This window comes from Canis lupus, chromosome 35 (assembly GCF_048164855.1).
Source record: "Canis lupus baileyi chromosome 35, mCanLup2.hap1, whole genome shotgun sequence".
NCBI classification, from domain to species: Eukaryota; Metazoa; Chordata; class Mammalia; order Carnivora; family Canidae; genus Canis; species Canis lupus.
Window position 1 is genome coordinate 8,133,429 of NC_132872.1, and position 19,838 is coordinate 8,153,266.

Genomic DNA, 19,838 nt, shown 5'->3' on the forward strand with positions numbered 1-19,838 from the left:
ACCCCAGCCATTCCTCATCCTCTTTGGCTTTCTAACACCTCCAAACCAAGATGGCCCCACTGGAAATTCAAGAAAACCCTGGGTCTTCGTCGTCTCTCCATTGAAGAACTTAACTGCTGTGATGAGACTGCACCTCAACAAATGTCACATCAAAGGTCAGGATTGGTCCTCATGGGTGTGTCACGGTAGCGTAGAGTGGTGTGGGGTGGGTAGACTTACTTGTCATTGACGGGCAAAGGAGCAGTGCAGAACTTCCCAACAATGGTAGTCCGGTCTTTTCTCCAAACTCGGTGGGAAGAGTGAAACTTGAGTTTCACTTGGTTTATCTGGCACTGAGGGTTGGCATGAGCTATGACTCCTTTCCCCTGGAGTTCCTGTCTAGGTCTGCAAGGGAGAGGTAAATTAAATTACCCAAGAGCATTTGGCCTTTGCCTCCCCTTGGCTCCTATGGGGCTCTGCAGGTAGTGTTGGTTAGCTCTCACACACAAGAGAACTCCTTGAAGGTGTGGACCACAATCTTTTATATCACACTCACCAGCCCCTCTGCATGTATACTCACAGCTTTAAACATGGCTCAGAAAATAGTTGTTGATTTTTTAAAGAAAACAAGTGGACATGGCAGCAAAATGGTAGTTCTTGGATTTTCATATCCGGAAAAATGTCCCTGTTCTTAGATTCCTAACTGGAGAAAATCTTCACTTTCAGATCTACCTACTGGAAGTAGAGCCCTCTTTCAGGGCCTTCAGTTCCATAAATTTTGTGTGGACTTCTGTATTTTATACTGAGTATGAATGTGTGAATGGGAAAAAACAAAACAAAAAAAATGGATCTTGAAACCAGACAGAGCTGCTGTGGTACTATGCAGGTTTTGTGTCTTCCCAACTATGTGGCTTTGGAGTCATACAGCCCTAGGTCTAAACCCCAGCTTTCCCATGCATGAGCCATGAGCTTGACCCACAGGCTTGGTACACCTCTGAAGGCAGCCTAGGTGACCCAGAGTAAAAGCAGAATCCAGGTCTCTCTTGGCTCAAGATGGAAGGAAGAGCATGAAGTCACCCATCCAGAGAGGTGACAAAGAGAAGACTCAGGTGTGGAGCAAGGAGGCCTGCCGGGAAGTCACCAAGGTGGGCAAAGTCCTGGGGAGCAGGGAAGACACTTGCCTCCTGGGCCCTGCCTGGGCCGCTTTGGCCTCCACCTTGGAAGAAGGAATGGGGACTGGAGAAGGAGGAGGAGTGAGGGGGTGGAACTTTCACCTTCACGCATGAGCGTTGGGGTCATCGAAAGTAGAGGGGTTATGGCTCAGCCACATGGTTTCTCTTTCCTTTCTGGCCTTTGCGGAGTGATAAAATGTCTTCTTTGTGTACTCTTTAACCCAAGGTTAGTCAGAGTTTGTTTTTTTCTTTTGAGGAAGATTCTGTATGTCTTCCAGAGCCGTTCCTGTTTTGTTTTTGTTTTTTAAGTTTAGAAGTATTTTAAAATATTTCAGAGGAGGGATCCCTGGGTGGCGCAGCGGTTTGGCGCCTGCCTTTGGCCTAGGGTGTGATCCTGGAGACCCGGGATCGAATCCCACATCGGGCTCCCGGTGCATGGAGCCTGCTTCTCCCTCTGCCTGTGTCTCTGCCTCTCTCTCTCTCTCTCTCTCTGTGACTATCATAAATAAATTTAAAAAAAAATTAATTAAAAAAAATATTTCAGAGGAAAAATAAGATTTTTCTTTTTCAGAAGCTGCATGGATAGAAGGACTTGCAAACTAGCAGGATATGAAGGACGCTGTAAGTGAGTGACCTAAGGACTTGGTTTGGGTAAATTTTCTAATTAGAAGGAAATCCTGGGGTTTCACAAAATTATACAAAGAAGGGAAAGACCACACATAAACCCCCCTCCTTTTTTTCAATTTCTATTCTGCAAGGGGGGCGGGAAGAAAAAATAAAACAAGGAATTGAAGATAGCTGTGTCTTGAGTCTTCTTCAAAAGAGTAATGCAAATTGCTTTTGGGAGAAGGAAGAAACTGTGGATATCCATTCCAGTTACTCAGGGAGTTTTTAAAAGTGTAGTGGTTGAGGCTGTGCCCAGAGTCTCTGCTGTAATTGGCCTGGGATGAGGCTTAGGGAGTCGGTGGTGTTTAGGACTCTGCAGGTGATTCTAATCAGTGACCAGTTGTGTGGTTGTCTTGACCCCTGCCGGTATTGGCTCATCTTTCAAGGTGCAGGAGAGGCAATGAAAGCACCTTGTGGATGTAACACGACCTTAAACTGATCTAATGAAAATCATTCAGCTGTAATCTGCAAGACTCTGGTGGGCACCTGAAGATCCGTGTTGGGACCCTGACTGCCATACCTCTCTCTGTGGTCTGTGTGAGCTGGAGCCCTGACCAGTGCCAGGGTGTCTGGGAGTCCAGAAGTGTGCTCCTCTCAGTACCATTAATGTCTAACACTGCAGCCTGAGAAATGTTTCCAAATTCCACTCTGATCTGGTCACTCTCCTCCTTAAAAGTCCCACTGGCCCCCCAAACTGCTCTCAGGATAAAACCCAAAATCCCTAACTGTCCTTCAACACCTGGCACAGTGTGGCTCTGAGCGGCTGCCCCGTACTCCCCTCGCCACCCCCGCCTCCTCTCTGCATTCTCACTAACCCCTGGACTGGGTAACTCCGTCAAATCACTACTGAAACCTCACCTTCTCAGTCTTGGTCAGGCTCTGTCCTACTTGTCCTCACGGCACCTGCCACTGTGGAAAAGCATGCATTTCTATGGTTGTGCTTCATCCGCTCACCTGCAAACTACACTTCTCAGCTTCCCCTGCCAGCAAACTCCAGTGAGAGCTAACCTGCAGGAGGCACACTTAGTGGCGAGACCACTTTGGGCTGTGATTCCAGAGGGGCTATATTTCTTTTTTTTTTTTTTTCAGAGGGGCTATATTTCTTGCCTGCTTCCAGCTCCCGCCAAACAGCCACCTCGGTGGATCCTGCTGACACACTACCAACATCACCTGGCCTTGTTCCTCTGACCCCACAGGAGGATTGCCCCCTGTTGCTGATTTCTGCACTGTCCCCCCGCCTCCTTTTGGCTTTTCAGCTCTCTGGACATATTTGTAATTAGTTCCTTGGGTTAAATATCTTCTGTTGGACTCCCAGTTTGGGCTCTGGTTTCTGGACGGGACCCTGCTTGCTGAGACAGTGACTTCTTTGATTAGACCGGCTCCTGCTGGCTTGCGAGTAACTTACCAATTGCTTTGTAAAGAAACATGCACCTCTGCTGCTGTTCCTATCCTCTGCCAGGCTTGAGCCTTCCTATAGTTGAAGTTCTCTATCTTCCCACCTCAAGCCTGGTCCTGCCAGCTGCTAGGCCCAAATGTGACCCCAGAAGGGAAGGAAATGCTCAGCCTGCTTCTAGGGATTAGCACCACATGGCATCAAGCCCTGCTGGCCTCACCTTGTACTCATTTGCTTACTAGCCCCTTTGCCTGTGATTCAGTTCTAATAACTCACCTAGTACTTGCCCCACTTTCCAGGAGTAGGTGCTTCCCAGGCTCTGGTCAGCCCTCCCTGGCCAGTGATGAGGTCTTCCTGCTTGCTGACATTCCTGATGCCCCCTTCCTGGATTCCTGACTCATGTTTCCTATCTAGGTTCTCATGTTCTCACCACCTGTTGAGACACCCCATATCTTCGGCTCACCCGCCTCATCTGCTGTTGTCTAAATAAACTACCCTTGGATCCAGTACTGATCATGAACCTGGGACAGTTGCCCAGCATGTGTCTGTGGGTGCATCTGCAGCAGGTCCTGCCCTCACCTCCACCTCCAGCCCAGCAGGCTTGGGCCACCCATTAGTGATCACACAGTGCCTGTTGTGGGAGATGTGTGTGCGTGTGATGCGGGACACTTACGTACATGGTGATCTTGACCTGGGAGGTAACGTTGCTGCTAAGGAAGGTGACTGAGATGAAGGTATCCTTGTTCCTTGGCTCCTGCAAGTAAAACTCCACCAGGCTGTGATGCACTGGGAAACCGAAGCAGAGCAGATGCCTGGGCCAGAGGTCAGCGGTGCAAACTGCCCACAAAGCCCCAGAGAGCAGCAGTGCAGGAATCTGAGATCTACCTCTTAGTAGCAGGTTACCTGCTGTCCCCCAAATCCTTAGCTTCCAACTGGGGATAATAAAAATAGGTCTGAATGAGAGTTAAATGAGTTAATAGTGGAAATTCCGTAGACAATGCCTGTGGCTAGGAAGCATTCAATGCATGTTAGTTCTTGTTATTACTTATAACACTAAAATGTCCCACTCCTCTCTGCTTGATGACATTGTGTTGGTGTAGTGATTCTGAAAGAAAAGCATGTCTCTTATACTAAATAATTAACTCATAAAATGTAATGATACTCCTCGACTTCCCACCATACACACAGTTTCAGGAAGCCCACTTGTGTGTAGGTGACTATTTTCCTCTCTGTGGCAGCCTGGGTGCCTACATGGCATCTCCACCCTCCCAGGCAGCATGGATCCTGGGGCTTTCAAAGCTCATGTCAGTGACACAGACTAGATGAGGAGCCTGGCTCATGATGATATCCCTGCGACCTGCTGTCTCTCTGGCAAGAGAAGTTAAGAAGTACAGCTTCTCTAACATCCTATCCTTTCCTTATTAAGGGGGTGGCCCATCTGGTGGCATCTTGCTGTATCTTTGGTCTTGGGGCATTTTCACACACTTCTCTGGTGATTGGGACACAGCTGGAGAGGCAGTCCTTTGCCTCTTACCCTACTTGTACTTTTTCATTTGTCATATTTAATAGGCAGATATAGGAGGGACATCGAATGGACTTAGGTAGACTGAGCATTAAGTCAGAAGAGTGCTGTGATCCATCTGGGCTCATGGGGTTGGTAACAAGACTCACTGATGGGTGCTAAGATGCCAAGAACCCACAGGAAGGAAAGAAAGCATGGTATGGTTCCCCTCCACAGAGGAAGACATCCAATGCCATGCCCCTCCTGTCTTTCAGTTGTTTGCTAGGGGGTTCAGATTGTTCTGGTGATGGGTAAGGGCAGAAGGGGAGTGGATAACTGCAATGTGGGAAAAACACTAAATTGCATAAGCTTTACGAATTTAACTCCCTAGGCTGACTTTGATATATTGTACCACTTCTTCCTTTGCTGGCAGGTCTCACCTCATCAAGTAAGTTTCCTAAGGTTCTGCTTCTCCCCTTTCATTATCTGGAAGCCCCAGGAGAGTCAGGTCTACTAATGTTGGGTGGGCATGAACTGGGAGTGGAATCCAATCGGTGCAGGAGTAAGACATGGGAAGCAGCACACAGAGCCCTGGACGGTTAGTCAGGAGACCTGGATCCACGGCCCAGCCTTGCTTCCTTGCTGTGTCCCTCTCCCTAAGTTACTGAACCTCTCTGTGTCCTGGTCCCTTCATATGTAAACAGTAACCTTGACATGACCTCACAGAACATGGCAAGGATTAGTGAAGTAATGGGGAGAACACACTTCATGTGAAACACTAGGGAAAGTAATATTGTCAGAAAAGATTATTATTTGGAGAAGATTGATTCTTTGCCCTGCTGGTACATGCCTGGCAGGAGTCAAGGGTGACCACTGTCCTGCTGAACACTGCTGTAGCCCAGGCAGGCCAAGAGAGCTGGGCAATGGGAACCCAGTGCCATGGTGGCCTGAGAGTGGGTAGGAGCAGGTTGCTACAGGCTGTTGGCACCACCCGAACTCGAGGTAAAGGAGGATCCCAGCTCCAATGCTCAGAACAAAAGGCTCAGCACTGGAAGGCTCAGAGCATGTAGGCAAACAGGTATTATGCTCCTTGGTTCTTTCTGTGCCTCTCTGAGGTTTGTGAACAGACAGGGCCATACTTCTGGGGCACCAAGAGGGAGTCTCACAACAAATATGAAACAGTCACAAAAATTGTGGCTATGTGAACCTGCCTTAGCAGGGAACTGAAAATGCCTCTAACTTCAAGTGTGCCCCAGTCTCCCTACCATGTGTGTTCCTGGCTGTGCAGACAGAGAGGAGCCAGTTCAGGTTGCTGTTAAGCTGTCCAGAGCTGGAAGTAAAACTGGACATCTGGTCCTGGCATCACTGCCTCTGTCACTGGACAAAGCATCCTCCTTCCAGCTGACCTCAGGAGGGGGCAGTGAGGACAGAGGAGTAACCTAGAAATATGGCTGTAAAGAACAGATTCTCTTTCAGAAGCAGAGGCAGAGAAGCCAGTGTGGAAGCAGGTGGTGGCATGAAAGGGTGTAGATTTTGGAGTCACAAGACCTGGAGTTGAATTATACTTTTCCCACCCCACTGTGTAGCCTTGGGCACAAGGCTGAGTGTCTCAGAGCCTCCCCTTCCTCATACCTAACCCAAGAATTGGGCTGTCAAATGAATAGATATATGTGAGAAGCCCACAGTTGACTCTTGAAACCCACTTGTTCGTAGGAGGTAGCCAGGAATTCTCTCTAGCATCATAAACACCCGCATCTAGTCTCCTCCAATTCTCTGATTGACAAAGGGAAAGCAATTATTTCTTAGCAAGTTCCAGTCCCTGTGCTAGCAACTTCCTGTATACTATTTTATTTTATCCTCACGTTGATTCTTTGAAGTAGGTACTGTTATTGTTCCCATTTTCTACATAAGGATGTAGAGGTTCAGAAAACTTAAGTAAGATTCTCCTGATCACATATCTGGTAAGTGCAGAAGCTGAGATTCAACTCCAAGTTTGTGTGACTACAATCTGAGCTTTGGGCTCCATAACACATAGCACTAGGAGTTTGGTACAAGGAAGGAATAGCCACAAAGATCCCTCCACCAGGATACGAGGTGGCTCAGCGGTTGAACATCTGCCTTTGGCTCAGGGCATGGTCCCGGAGTCCCAGGGTCGAGTCATACATTGAGCTCCCCTCAGGGAGCCTGCTTTTCCCTCTGCATATGTCTCTGCCTCTCTCTGTGTGTCCCTCATGAATTTAAAAAAAAAAAAAAATCTTTTTTAAAAAATAAAAGATCTCTCCACCAACCAGACACAAGCAAATCAGAAAATCAGTCGGAATTAGTGTGGCCATACAATTTATCATCTTAACCAGCATACTTGTCCTATACACTCAATAAACAATAAACTAGACAAGATCCCAGGATAACAAATGTCAAAAAGGAAGTACAGTCGATCTACTTAAGATGCAAATAGCACCAGAAAAGATGATGCTCCAACCTGTGATATATTTCATGGGTTCTAAGACACACTCTCCTCTCACATTTCATATCTTTTACTGGCATCTTCGCTTCAGTGAAATGCAGTGGTTAGAAACAACAGTGAAGAACTGGAATATGTATGTGTAGGGGAAGGAGGGCAGAGGGCAAGGTTCAATATTCCTCAGAGATCCTGACCTAAGAGGGCTGCGAGTGGGTGGGGGGAGAGACCCATAAGATGGGCACCAAGGAAGGGGTAAAAAAGTATGCAAGAAGTGGGGAACCAGAAGGTCCTCCCAAATATCAGACTACAGAGTCCCACGCTGGAGAGAAGGAGGGAGGAACTAGGATAAATATATGGAGAGTAAGATGTCCTTAACTCTTCATCTGCAGTTGGACTAGCTCTGAAAGTTCAGGATCTAAGACTAGCTGCTGCCCACCCTCCCACCCCTTCTATAGCATCTTTGCCCCAATCTTTCACCTCCCACCTTGGCTTCCATGCTGTGCTAGACACAGGCCAAATCAAAACCCTGGACTCTGCAGGACAGCACACTAGCAGAGCTGAGCTACACATGTTTCCCCCAACTCACCACAATATGGAGCCCTGGAAGTGGTCAGGAGGTAGACTTTCACTTCCTTGGGAAGCGGCTCTATCTTGATACCACTTTGTTCCATCAGCCCTGGAAGTAGAGAGGCAAAGACAAAGACAGCAGAGTCCTGAGAAGGCCATTTCAGTGTCCCTTGGCACCCACCCATGTATTGATTAATTCATGTACCCGATCATTCTATAAACAACTACGCTGTATGCTCATTACATGCCATGCCCAGTCCAGCCAAGGATAAACATACAAGTAAACAGGACACACATTCTTCAGATCATTGGGCCCATTCCAGGAGGTATTTATCAGAAATTTGAAATTATGTCTCCAATTTGCAAAATAATCTATAAGACAGTTGTTTTAATGGCTTTTTATATCCTTTGCAGACAAAGCACAGGGAAGCATTTGACCTGAAGAATAGTGGTTAACAAGTTAGGGAAAGGCATTCCAAGCAGAGAATATGGTTTGGACAAAGGCACACAGGGTGAGGAAACACGAAATATTCTTGGAAGTACAAGTAGTTAGCATCCTGGTGTTCAGTGCCAGGCAAAGTGTAGTGAGAGGTGACGCTGGCGGATAGTGTGAGGTGGCTGTTTATAGCAGCAGGACCATCACATTGGGGGAAACTGTGGCATATGCCCCCTGAGTAGGAAGTAATGTTGATTTGCTTTATTGTGGGAAACTACATCTACTTTAACATTTTCTCAAGCTGATATCCATTTCATTCATATAAGGAATGACAGGTTGCTGCAGTTCTGAGTGGCAACCAGGGATGGGGAGTGAGAATGGGAGAGAGGAAGGAACCATTTATATTTCCCAGAGTTCTTCCTGAAATCCATCTTGGAGAACCCTAGGATATTCTTAGCAATGACCAGCACAGGGTGAGTTGAGGCCAGATCCCTTAGCCTTTCCCAAGCCCTTCTCCCAGACTATCCTGGATCATCCAGAAATGTGCCCAAGCCAACCAGCAAGGAGGCAGCCCTCTAGTTGGTGCATGGTTGCCACAGCCTCACACCTCTAAAGAGGGTCATGTACACCATTCTTGGGGATTCCTCACAAAGCCTTGGTTTACAGTCTATCAGGACTTGGAGAATGGCTGGCCTAGCTAGAAAGACCTATGGCAAGCATCTGGTCTTGGAGTGAGGGCAGCGGCTCTGGGCTATTCCAATGTTTCCAACAGGTCCTGAGTCTGGGCTTGCAGATGAGGGGCTGTGTGTGAAGAGTGTGTGCAGAGCAAGTATGGCATCAGGCAGCAGTATAGAGGGTGAGGGGAGGGACACAGAAGGCCATATGCCATCTTCCAGATGGAAATAGGCTGAACATCGATCAGTGAATTTCCTTATCCAGTTGGATAGACTTCTTGACCATAGGAAATCAGGACTTACAGAGGTGACAACTAGAAAGACTTGAACTTGCCCCAAATTGCCAAAGGGGTGGCATTTACCAATTCTTGGACAGGAAAGCAGAAAAGGGTTAAAACAATCCAGACATTGTCCAGCAAGAAAGGCCTTGTAGGTGGCACAGGGAAAGGCCATCAGTGGACAGGAATTCTCCAGGGCACTGATGTAGAGGTATACAGCCCTCATGTGATCACAGATCAGGTAACTGTAGCCTGAACAGGGGAAAAATATAACCATGGTTTTAGTTTAAGACAAATGAAAACCCCTCCATGCTACTTATTGTAATTCTATTGAATTTTATATTCCAGCAGGCTATAAATTTTAAATTCCAGCAGGAAGTCTCCTGAACCACGTTTTAAAATGTTAATGGAAATGGTTACTACATTCTCCCTCTTCTTTTTAATTTTCCTGAGATACCTAAACTTAATCTATCAAAAAAATTACTTAAATTGAGACCCATCTTTCATAATCATGCAAACGCTCTTTTGGAAAATGGGAGCTTACGGGGATTTGGTGATCTTGACCAACTTCTCACAATGAATATCTGCCTGCACATTTTAGCTTCTTCATAGTCACCTACACAATCAAACTTTTTACAACCTCATGATACTCAGCCTAGCAATGAGATGATCAAGGGAGTCAGCCGCAGTTCATGGTAAATCTGAAAGTCAATGTGCTTCCGAGTTTACCTGGCCAAATGACTGATACACTGAATGTGCCAAATGTCCCAATTTAATAAAAAACCTTGTTTACTGTATAAAAATTTGAAGTAACTCACACTGGATGAATTGCTGGGCTAAGAGGTCTATGGTGAGCTACCGTTTTAGGGTTCTGGGGTCTTCACATTCTCCCTTCATCTTGGGACCACCACTCCCTATTCTGGGACCAGCAACCAAATCTGAGCCTGTGTTAACTTGCCTTCCCCTATGGTTGGGACACTCTTTATGGGCAAGCTCCTTCCAGCTGCAACAGGGAGCTGGGGAACACAAACTAAACCCTTCTTACAATTGTGTTATGAGGAAAAATGAAAAGGGCCAACTAAAATGCCACATAAATATATCCAAAGGTCATAAAACCAAACTATCCCATCTGAGAAAAAATGCTAGGAAATCTATAAATTATAAAAATAAACATGTTTTTGAAAATCACTAAGTTTGGTAAATCAGATTAGGGGTTATTCAATAACATTGTTAAAAGAATCCTTAAAATGTTAAAAAATGTGGTAAAGCAGGAAAAGACTAAAAACGTAGTAAACAAATCAGGATAAAATTCTCATAAGAAATGCTGATAGGACAGCTCCGGTGGCTCAGCGGTTTAGCGCTGCCTTCAGCCCAGGGCGTGATCCTGGAGACTGGAGATCGAGTCCTACGTCGGGCTCCCTGCATGGAGCCTGCTTCTCCCTCCACCTGTGTCTCTGCCTCTCTCTCTCTCTCTCTCTCTGTCTCTCATGAATAAATAAATAAAATCTAAGAAAAAAAGAAGAAATGCTGATAGGTTGCCTATATTCATAAGAAGACTATAAAAAGACTAAACAACCCTTGATCCTTAGCTTTTGACAAATTTAATGTTATTTAAGATAATGTTAAGAAGAATGTATTCAAAAAGAGCATTCCACCGGCACCCGGGTGGCTCAGTGGTTGAGCGTCTGACTTGGGCTCAGGGCATGATCCTGGGGTCTAGAGATTGAGTCCCGCATCAGGCTCCCCACAGGGAGCCTGCTTCTCCCTTTACCTATGTCTCTGCCTCTCTCTCTGTGTCTCTCATGAATAAATAAATAAGATCTTAAAAAACAAAAGAGCATTCCAGAAGAATATAATTGACCCTTGAACAACAGGGGTGTTGGGGCACCCCACCTCCCATGCAGTTGAGAATTCATGTATAACTTTTCATTCTCCCGAAACTTAATTATTAATAGCCTACTGTTGACTTGAAGCCTTACTGATAACATAAACAGTTGATTAACACATATCTTGCATGTTATATATATTATACACCATATTCTTACAGTAAAGTAAGCTGGAGAAAAGAAAATGTTAAAAACCATAAGGAAGAGAAAATACATTTATAGTACTATATTGTGTTTATAAAAAAAATCCATGTACAAGTGGACCTGTGCAGTTCACACTCATGTTGGTCAAGGATCAATAGTGTATTTAGAAAAGAAGAAATGTATATTCATTGAATGTACTCAAGACGATTATCTTGAAAACAATTTTGGAGAACTGTCAAATTTAATAAGTTTGGGGAATTGATCCTTCAGGTAGCCACCTTTGGGTGTATCATTCTACTCCTGTCACAACTAGGCTCTGCAGGAGATGTAGCTAGTGTGGACCATACCACAAAGTGGGGCCCAGGAAGAACAGAATATTGGCTGGAGTGATGATATACACTGTAGGACCTAAGAAGTGGGGAGACCAGCAAAAGTATGGTGCAAGCTTTCAATTTCAGGCACTCTTCCCCCAGAATTCCCCTGGTTCCTATAGACATCCATTCAATAAGTGCTGCGAGAGGTCTTACGGGGCATAGTAAAGGACACTAGAAGGAAGACCTCCTGCGGCCCACACTGGCTGACTCAACATGAAAACTGTTGGTGAATTCCAGCCTCTGGGGCAGCCAAATACCAACCCTTTCTGGCTTTCTGACCTGCGTGAATGAAGGTGGGACAGCCAGGTTGGTCTTGGCCTCCATTGACAAAGTAGTCCACATGTCCAACAGGAATCCGGATACCCAAATCTGAAAGAAGGCAAAACCCCATTATTTCTTATTGCAGGGGCATGTTTTCTAGGCCCCAACGCAGGGTCCCCTGGCAGCAAAGCCTGAACTCTAACTTTGGGAGCCACCCCCCCACACTCTGTGCCCACCTCACCCTTAAGTGCTGTGACACTGCAGAACACGCCCTCAGTTTTCTACAGGCGTTTATCTACACTGAAAGGAAGCCAAGAAGAATAACGCCATGAGAAGATATTCATATTTGTCTAACAAAATCAGGAAAAATATCCCTTAATATAAGTTCTTACAGATCACTAAATGTCATAAGCTGGGTAAACTTCCTTGTCAAGCAAGTGTTTATTTTATTTTGAGCAATAGTTTATATATATATATTTGGAGCCACATTTCCACAGTGTCCCTCATATTTTTGTGCTGTCTTGACTGAGCAAAAATATGACCTGGTTAGTTTGAGAGACTATCGCCCTCATCGCATCACGTGACCATATCTGACCCCTCAGACTGGGTCAGAGGCAGCTAGTTACCAAAGACCCCAACTTTCCCCTTCATAACATCTTTCCCCTTCCCACATCCATCACTACTGCAAGTGATTGGTCGTATGTTATTTGTTTAATGGCATCTATCCAAGAGTTAGGCAAAGACCTAGAAGTCATCCTTGCTTCATTCCTTTCCCTCACTCCCTACACTTAGCCCATCACCTGTCTGGTCAGCTCTACCTCCAAAATATACTTTGAATCTTTCTACTTCTCTCCGTCTCTCCTGCGCCCACCTCTGTGCAAGCCACCACCACCTCTCGCCCACACCACTACTGCAAACAACCTCTAATGAGCCTCCAACCTCCCTTAGTGTCCCCTGGAGCTGACTCTCTGCACAGCAGCCACAGTAATCTTTACAGGAACTCCTAATGCCCCTCTGTTCTTGCCGTCAGCTCCTCACCTTGGCCAGCCTGGCCCGGTTCCAGCCTCACTCCCTGTCCTGTAGCCACGTGGTTGGCTTTCCTGTCCCCACCGGCATCTTGTTCTCTCCACCTCGAATGTTCTCCTAGCGCTTCCCAGGGCTGGCTCATTCTGACCCGCATAATATCACCTCAGATATCACCTCCTTGAGCAGACTTTGCTCAATAACCTTACCTGAAGAGGTCCCCACCCCCACTCTCTGCCCCACATCCTCCATCATCATGCTCACAGGGTGTAATTACATCTGCTTCCTCGTCCATAAGCTCTGCAATTTACAGCAGGGACATTACCTGTCTTTTTCTCTGCTGTAGCCCCAATACCAGCACCATGCCTGTCACATGTGTGTGCCTAATATTTATTGAAGGGAGTAATGAATGAATGCCTGCTCAATGAAGCCTATATTTCCACGTGGGCAGGGACCTTCTTCAATGCCGTGTGCATTGCAGTATTCTCCGGGCTGACTGCATAGCTCAGTAAAAATTAGACAAATGGAATACTTTTTTCCCCTCTGGTCACACTAGGAGGAACTCTGAAGGGGACTGCGAGGCCTAGCTCTGGTAAATGGGGACCTAGTAAGTCCCCTATTCAGCAAATTTAGAAACAGAAGAGGTTAACCTTGATAATTAACATGGTTCACCCAACAGCTAGGTGGAGGCCTGTGGGCTTTGCTTTCCTGTCTGTGAGATGATGAAAGTGGGAAAGAGGGTTGAATAATGTGACTGCTTGGGTTTCTTCCAGAATTATAAATCTGAGTGTTGGGTGCTAAAAGAAGGCTTCTGATCAAAAAGAATGAGACATAGACACCTGTCACTTGAACTGCACACTCTTCTGGTGGGGGATAGGCATTATTTCTTCTTGTACCCACCATGCCGAGCACAAGGCCTGGCTGACTCCTGAGCATTTCATAAAGAGTAGAAATGAGGAGGAATGCCCATCCTCTTTCCTAACTGGTCAGAATAGCTTAATTTGGCCATAATAGATTTAGGGTTGGGGGTCTTTCCGATGCCTGTCATTGTTGGAGAGGAGGTTTCTCATTCTTCACTGCACTGAAGGGCTGGGATCCTCCCTGGGGAGGAGGGAAATCCTGACAGGCCTGAGGATCTGCCCTAGAAGTGGAATGTCCCAGTCCCATGGGGCCGGCCACATTCACCCTGAAAAAGCAGTGTGACTTTCCCATATACCAGCCCGGCAGCAATGCCCTCCCCCCACAGCCTCATCACAAGGTTTAGTAGTAATCAGAGATCAAGATGACACTGATAAGCTCCTCATTGCAACAGAAGCTCAGGAGGGAGGGAAGCTGCCCAGGGTGACACAGATAGATGCCAGCCTCCTAGTCCCTGCCGTGCTCAGTCCTCCCACCCCAGGAAGGTCAGCTTCTCCTCACTGTCAGTGTCTGTGTGGATGGCCTCCACGAAGAGGGCGTCTCCAGGGTCCAGGCGTTCCTCCAGGCTGGCTCTGGTGTACTCTGGTCCAGCAGGATCCAGGCCTGCTGGGACAGATTGATGTCAGGGGCCCTGTTCCTCTCAGCTACAGGAACCCTCATGGATCCACCGCATATCTCTCAAGGCAGCCCTTCCTGGTCAGCTCTTAGAGTCCCCCAGCAAGGACCCAAGGACAAGAGGAAACTGTATTCAGGACCCAAGGGCAAGAAGACCATCGTACCCAGGAAACCCCACGCTGTTCTCTCTGATTCTCAATGACCCAGCTTCCCTGGCTCTGGAATAAGCTTGATAACATCAACCATTTGGTAAGGGCTAATGTAAGTAATTTTAATCCACATGTACTCATCACAACTGCTATAATTTTTTGAGCAGTTACTATGTGTCAGGTCTTGTGCTAGTCTTCATAACAACACAGGGAGACCCTGAGACAAGGATTTCAAGCACAAGTAGCTTATTTGGGAGTTGATCACAGGAAGTATAGTGAGGGAGTAGAAAAATGAGTCAGAGTATAAAAAAAATTAACGGATGGATTATCACTTTGAGTGACTTGGTCTCATCCCACTGGGACCCTTCTGAGAGGCTCTGTAGTACATGACTCAGAATTGTCCCACTGAAGGGTCAGAAGGTAAGGGTATTTACCACACAACTCTAGTCCTTTATTGGTTGAGGGTAGCTTCTGAAGCATAAAGTCCCTAGTGCTTTTGCAAGTATTTAGCATAATTGTCTAAAGGTGATTTCCATAGTGGGCCAAGGAGAAATGAGCTATTACAACTCATTTTACAGAGGTAATAACTGAGGCATTAGAGTAATATTAGGTAATATTAGGTAATAACTGACATTAGAGATCATAGGGCCTCAGATTTTAGCAGAAGTAGATAATCATAAGAACAAAGATCCCCTCTGCTTGCCTCAACAGAGGCATTTCCTGGGCATTCTCTCTCTATCTCCAAACTTGAGAGAATGGGCAAGAATGTTACCTGTGATCCGGCCTAACTGGCCTTTGTAGAAATGTCCCACCATGCCCCCAACGTGGGCCCCCAGGCTAACACCAATGATGTGGATCGAAGACTCCGGCACACCCAGCACCTAGAATGGGGCATTTACAGTGAATTGCATTTGGGCCACAGCAGACTTCTGGACCCACAGGATCACACTTTTCCCTGAAGCTTCAGAGTCAAAGGGCTCTGGGCATGACATATGCCTCACATATGCTTTGGGGTAAAAAGTCAGAATTCATTCCATTCATCACTTGCCCTCTTCCTAGATACCCCACCTTGAGGACTGCCTCACTTTCTCTTTGGTGCCCAAAGTGTGTGAGCAATGACCATGGCCACTCCCTCTTGAGAGACTCCCTATCCGACATGAGTGGCACATTTTACAGAGGAGAAGCAGGAGGCTCAGATAGGGTCAACAGCTTGCCCAAAGTCGACACTGTAAGTGGTAAAGTTGAGCTTGGAAGGGAAGACCCACAAGCTACTGGTGGCTCTGCTACCACCCTGAAGCTCCCCTTCATGTGTTGACTCTTTCTTTGGGTCCCCTTTCTCCTCCCAGTCAAAACTCACACCAAGCTCTTTAACACCTACCAGGAGTTTACTGAGGAAACGGGAGATCTCAAGTCCCAGCTTAACGACATTTTCCACGGCTGAGAAGTAGACACCCGTAGAGCCATATACCCAGTCCACAGCAATCACATTAGCATTTGCTGCCCGGAGAAGGGTGCCAATGAATGTATCAATCCAGGAAGGCTTTGTACCTAAGGCCCTAGACAGGGCCAAGAAAGGATAGGAAAATTATCTCCCAGGCCAATGTCCATTGTCATGGAAATTACAATGCCACTCTCTATTAACAGAACAAACCCAGGGAGAAAAAAGGTGGAAACAAATAAGAGGAGTATATGGGCAATAAATCATATACCACTTTGAGCATAGGAAGAGTGCAATCCCAAAGTCACCAGGGCTTCTGCCTACGTATATGGAACCTTTGCGTAAATTGTTAAAGGGTACCTTTTGTTCCAGGTAGATGCAGCCTCATGTCAGGGCTCAGAACTTAGGTTGGATTTCAACCCCAAACAACCCTCAGTCAGGCATGTTTATGCAATGTCTACTACACAAAACCATTTGCACTGACACTGCTTGTGTTAATCATAGGGAAAAATAGGTAACTTTGTACCTTAGAGTTATGCTTTGCAATCTTAATTCTCATTCTATAATATAAGCACTCTCCTTGAGGGATGTTTTTATTTACTTGTCCATTCGGTCATCCTTTCATTAATTCAATGAGCCAGGCAGTATGCTATGTGCTTTGTGAGAAATAAAGAAAAACGAGATACATTTTCTATTCTTCTGGAACTTACAGTGTAATAGGGCTTTTCTAGGAAAAGGAGAGTGATAGAAAAAATTTCATAAAACTTTCCCAAGAGATTGAAATCGGGAGAAGTTTTCTCAATGGCCCACAGTAAGGGAACAGTAAGAGCATGCTCCTGTGGGCAGAGGAGCACAAACGTGTATGCCATAGAATGTGGATTCAAAGGATCTAAGAGCAGACACAGTAACAGCCTGCTGAGCTCTCCAGCTCTTTTAGCTATCTCTGGGTTGGGGATACACACCCAGCCTTGGATAGTGGTTGAATATAAGATTTGCTAGAGGAGATACTTTAGCACAAGAGTGAAGAAGAATGCCTAAGGAGAGATGTGGCTGGGTCCCTGGAGTCCAGGGATTTGAGAAGCAGAGAGAACCCAGAGACCATGAAATGGTGATACTTTGTGCAGTGCCTTTGTGTCCACTTCTTCATTGGACACCCCCATCTCTAGTTGCTCTATACTGCTACTGTTTCACTGCATTCTCCCTCTTTCCCCCCACCAACCTTCTTCTGTTTCTGGCCTTGTTGATGGGCTCTAGAGAGAAGATGTTGGAAGGAAGGATGGTGGTTGAATTGAGACTCAGTATTATAACAAAATTTGGACTGTAGGGCATCAAAGAAATTGAAGAAGAGAAGCACCTAGCATCTGAGAAAGGTTAACCTCAGGAGATGATGGAAGCAGCACCAATGCGTAGAAGTTTCTTAAATCATGAAACTAGGGAAGAAATGAAGAAGAGGAAATAAACTCCTGGATAAAAACACCATGCTGTTACCCCAATTGCACAAAGCCTCTGACCTCATTGGCTGAGATGAATCATCTAACCCATGCTTCAGGGAGAAAAGGATCACTGAGACCATCTCTACAACTTCCCTTTTATTCAGATATGGAAACCAAGGCTCTATGTGCCAGGGCAATTTGCCCAGGGTTATACATATTTAGTGTTTGAGTGCATTTGGACAAGACTGAGCAGAGAAGTAATGCACATGACCAACAAGAATAAACAATGCAGTGTGTGCTCATGTTGATCTGAAATACCTTCAAAAGCAACAAGAGGTGAGAGATGAAACATGGGACTGTCAGTAAATTCATTTCTCCTCTTGCTCCCCACTAACTTCCTATGGCATCTGGTCACTCTCTAGTTTTTAGCTGAGGTGTTTCTATTGGCTGATTACTCCCACCTGAATCCATGGATGATTAGTTTGGTTCCCAGAGTGGCATTAAACCCAGAGTTTTGGATGTCACCACTTTCCTGCACTAGCTGCCCACAGCTGGGTTCCAAAGGGGTGAAGAGGAGAAACTGGACTTTGAGATTGGTGCCTTGGAGAAGATTAGCATTCTGGAAGTCAGTGCACTTTTTCTGTGGGGTAGGAGGTGCATCTCCTGGAGGAAAAAAACAAAAAGAAAAACAAGAAAGATCACCAAGGTGAGTTCATCTGTTCTTAGAAGGAAGAAAAGTGTTCTTGAGAAGAAGAAAGAACTAGAGGCTTACAAGCATTTATTATAAATCAGCTAGTGCAATATTCAGATTAATTTAATAAAGACATCACTTCTGTAACCAAAACCTGTGCATAGTTTCCATGTCTAAAGATACAATGCCAGAAAAGGATATGACTGTTACTCAACTAGAGCAGATTAAAGGCCATGGTGAAGTGGATATTGTTATGAGATAAACTGAGTTACCCCCATAACTCCATATGTTGAAGTCCTAACCACTTAGGACCTCAGAATGTGACTGCTTTTCAAGATAGAGTCTTTATAGAGGTTATTATGTTAAAATGAAGCCAACAGGATGGGTCCTAATCCAGTATAACTGGTGTCCTTGTAAGAGGAAATTTGGATACAGACAAAGAGGAAAGACATGAAGACACATGGAGTAGATAGCCAACAGCAAGCCAAAATTAAGTCAAAGGTCACACTTCTATGCAAAACATGCCTCTGAGGCATTTCCCTCAGAATGAAATCTGAAGTCCTAACAATGGATTAAAGCCCTGAATGATCTAAGCCACAGGCTCTGGGAGCACTTTGCTGTCCAACTACTGCTTTTTCCATTCTGACCACCTGTCCTCCTAGCTCTTTTCCCTCTACACAGTCTTAGACCACCTGAAGGTTCTTACACTGGCCATCCCTTCTGCCTGGAATGTCTTTCCACAGACAGCCACCTGGCTAACGCTCTCTTCTCCTTCAAGTCTTTGCTTGTCAAATGTAACTACCTTGTTTAAATTGCCATCTGCCTGTGCCCCACACCCAAGTTCTCTCAATCTTCCTCATCCTGATCATTTCCTTTTATAGCAATCATCCCCTTCTAATCTCCCATGGAATTCACTAGTTTATTATTTAGGTGTATTCTTTGATTTCCCTATAGTAGGATATACTTTCAAAGAAGGCAGAAATTTTTATCCATTTTGCTCACTGTGCTGCCTAGAATAGTATCTGTCACACACAATAAACATGAAAAGCAAGTTCTTGGAAAGAATAATAAACTAGATGTACCTTTGATAAGACAGAGTAAGAAAAAAAAAGAAGGAAGTCACAAGTAAACAATATAGTTTAAAAATCTACTGTAGATTTTTTTTTTAATTTTTTATTTATTTATGATAGGCACACGGAGAGAGAGAGAGAGAGAGAGAAGCAGAGACACAGGCAGAGGGAGAAGCAGGCTCCATGCACCGGGAGCCCGACGTGGGATTCGATCCCGGGTCTCCAGGATCGCGCCCTGGGCCAAAGGCAGGCGCTAAACCACTGCGCCACCCAGGGATCCCTACTGTAGATTTTTAAAACCATAAAAGAGCATATTTATACCCACCCAAAAGTTCAAAATACAAATATTTTCCTAGAAAATCGGCAATTTCCTAGAAAAATTTACCTTTCTGAAACTTAAGAAAGAAAAAATGGAAAGTCAAATGTTAAAACTGTAGCATTAGGGAATTGAAACCATAGTTTTCAATCTATTTATCAAAAAACTCTAGCAGGCTGGACAGTTTTACAGAAAAATTCTACCAATCCTTCAATTCTTATTACTGTTCTGGAGAATCTAAATTCATTCTATGGGGCAGCCCCAGTGGTGCAGAAGCTTAGTGCTGCCTGCAGCCTGGGGCGTGATCCTGGAGACCTCGGATCGAGTCCCACGTCCACGTCGGGCTCCCTGCATGAAGCCTGCTTCTCCCTCTGCCTGTGTCTCTGCCTCTCT

The 19,838-nt window shown here is 45.6% G+C and overlaps 1 protein-coding gene and 1 long non-coding RNA gene across 16 annotated transcripts in view; one reads left to right on the forward strand and one right to left on the reverse strand.

Annotated features, from left to right (window-relative positions):
- The window catches only part of PLA1A (phospholipase A1 member A), a 49,317-nt gene that overhangs the window by 9,924 nt on the left and 19,555 nt on the right, over positions 1–19,838 (reverse strand). For 2 of the 15 annotated variants that reach the window (XM_072812345.1, XM_072812344.1), the window contains 9 exons: positions 17,830–18,031; positions 15,876–16,053; positions 15,270–15,378; positions 14,235–14,336; positions 11,811–11,900; positions 9,212–9,379; positions 7,759–7,848; positions 3,888–4,047; positions 220–384 (listed from right to left, as the gene is read on the reverse strand). In XM_072812345.1, coding sequence (XP_072668446.1) covers positions 220–384; positions 3,888–4,047; positions 7,759–7,848; positions 9,212–9,379; positions 11,811–11,900; positions 14,235–14,336; positions 15,270–15,378; positions 15,876–16,053; positions 17,830–18,031 — 1,264 coding nt within the window. The other 13 variants (XM_072812355.1, XM_072812356.1, XM_072812351.1 and 10 more) reach the window with 13 other exon arrangements.
- Positions 13,825–18,212, forward strand: LOC140625098 (uncharacterized). Its single transcript, XR_012024472.1, has 2 exons — positions 13,825–14,597; positions 17,190–18,212. It is a non-coding gene; the product is annotated as an uncharacterized lncRNA (long non-coding RNA).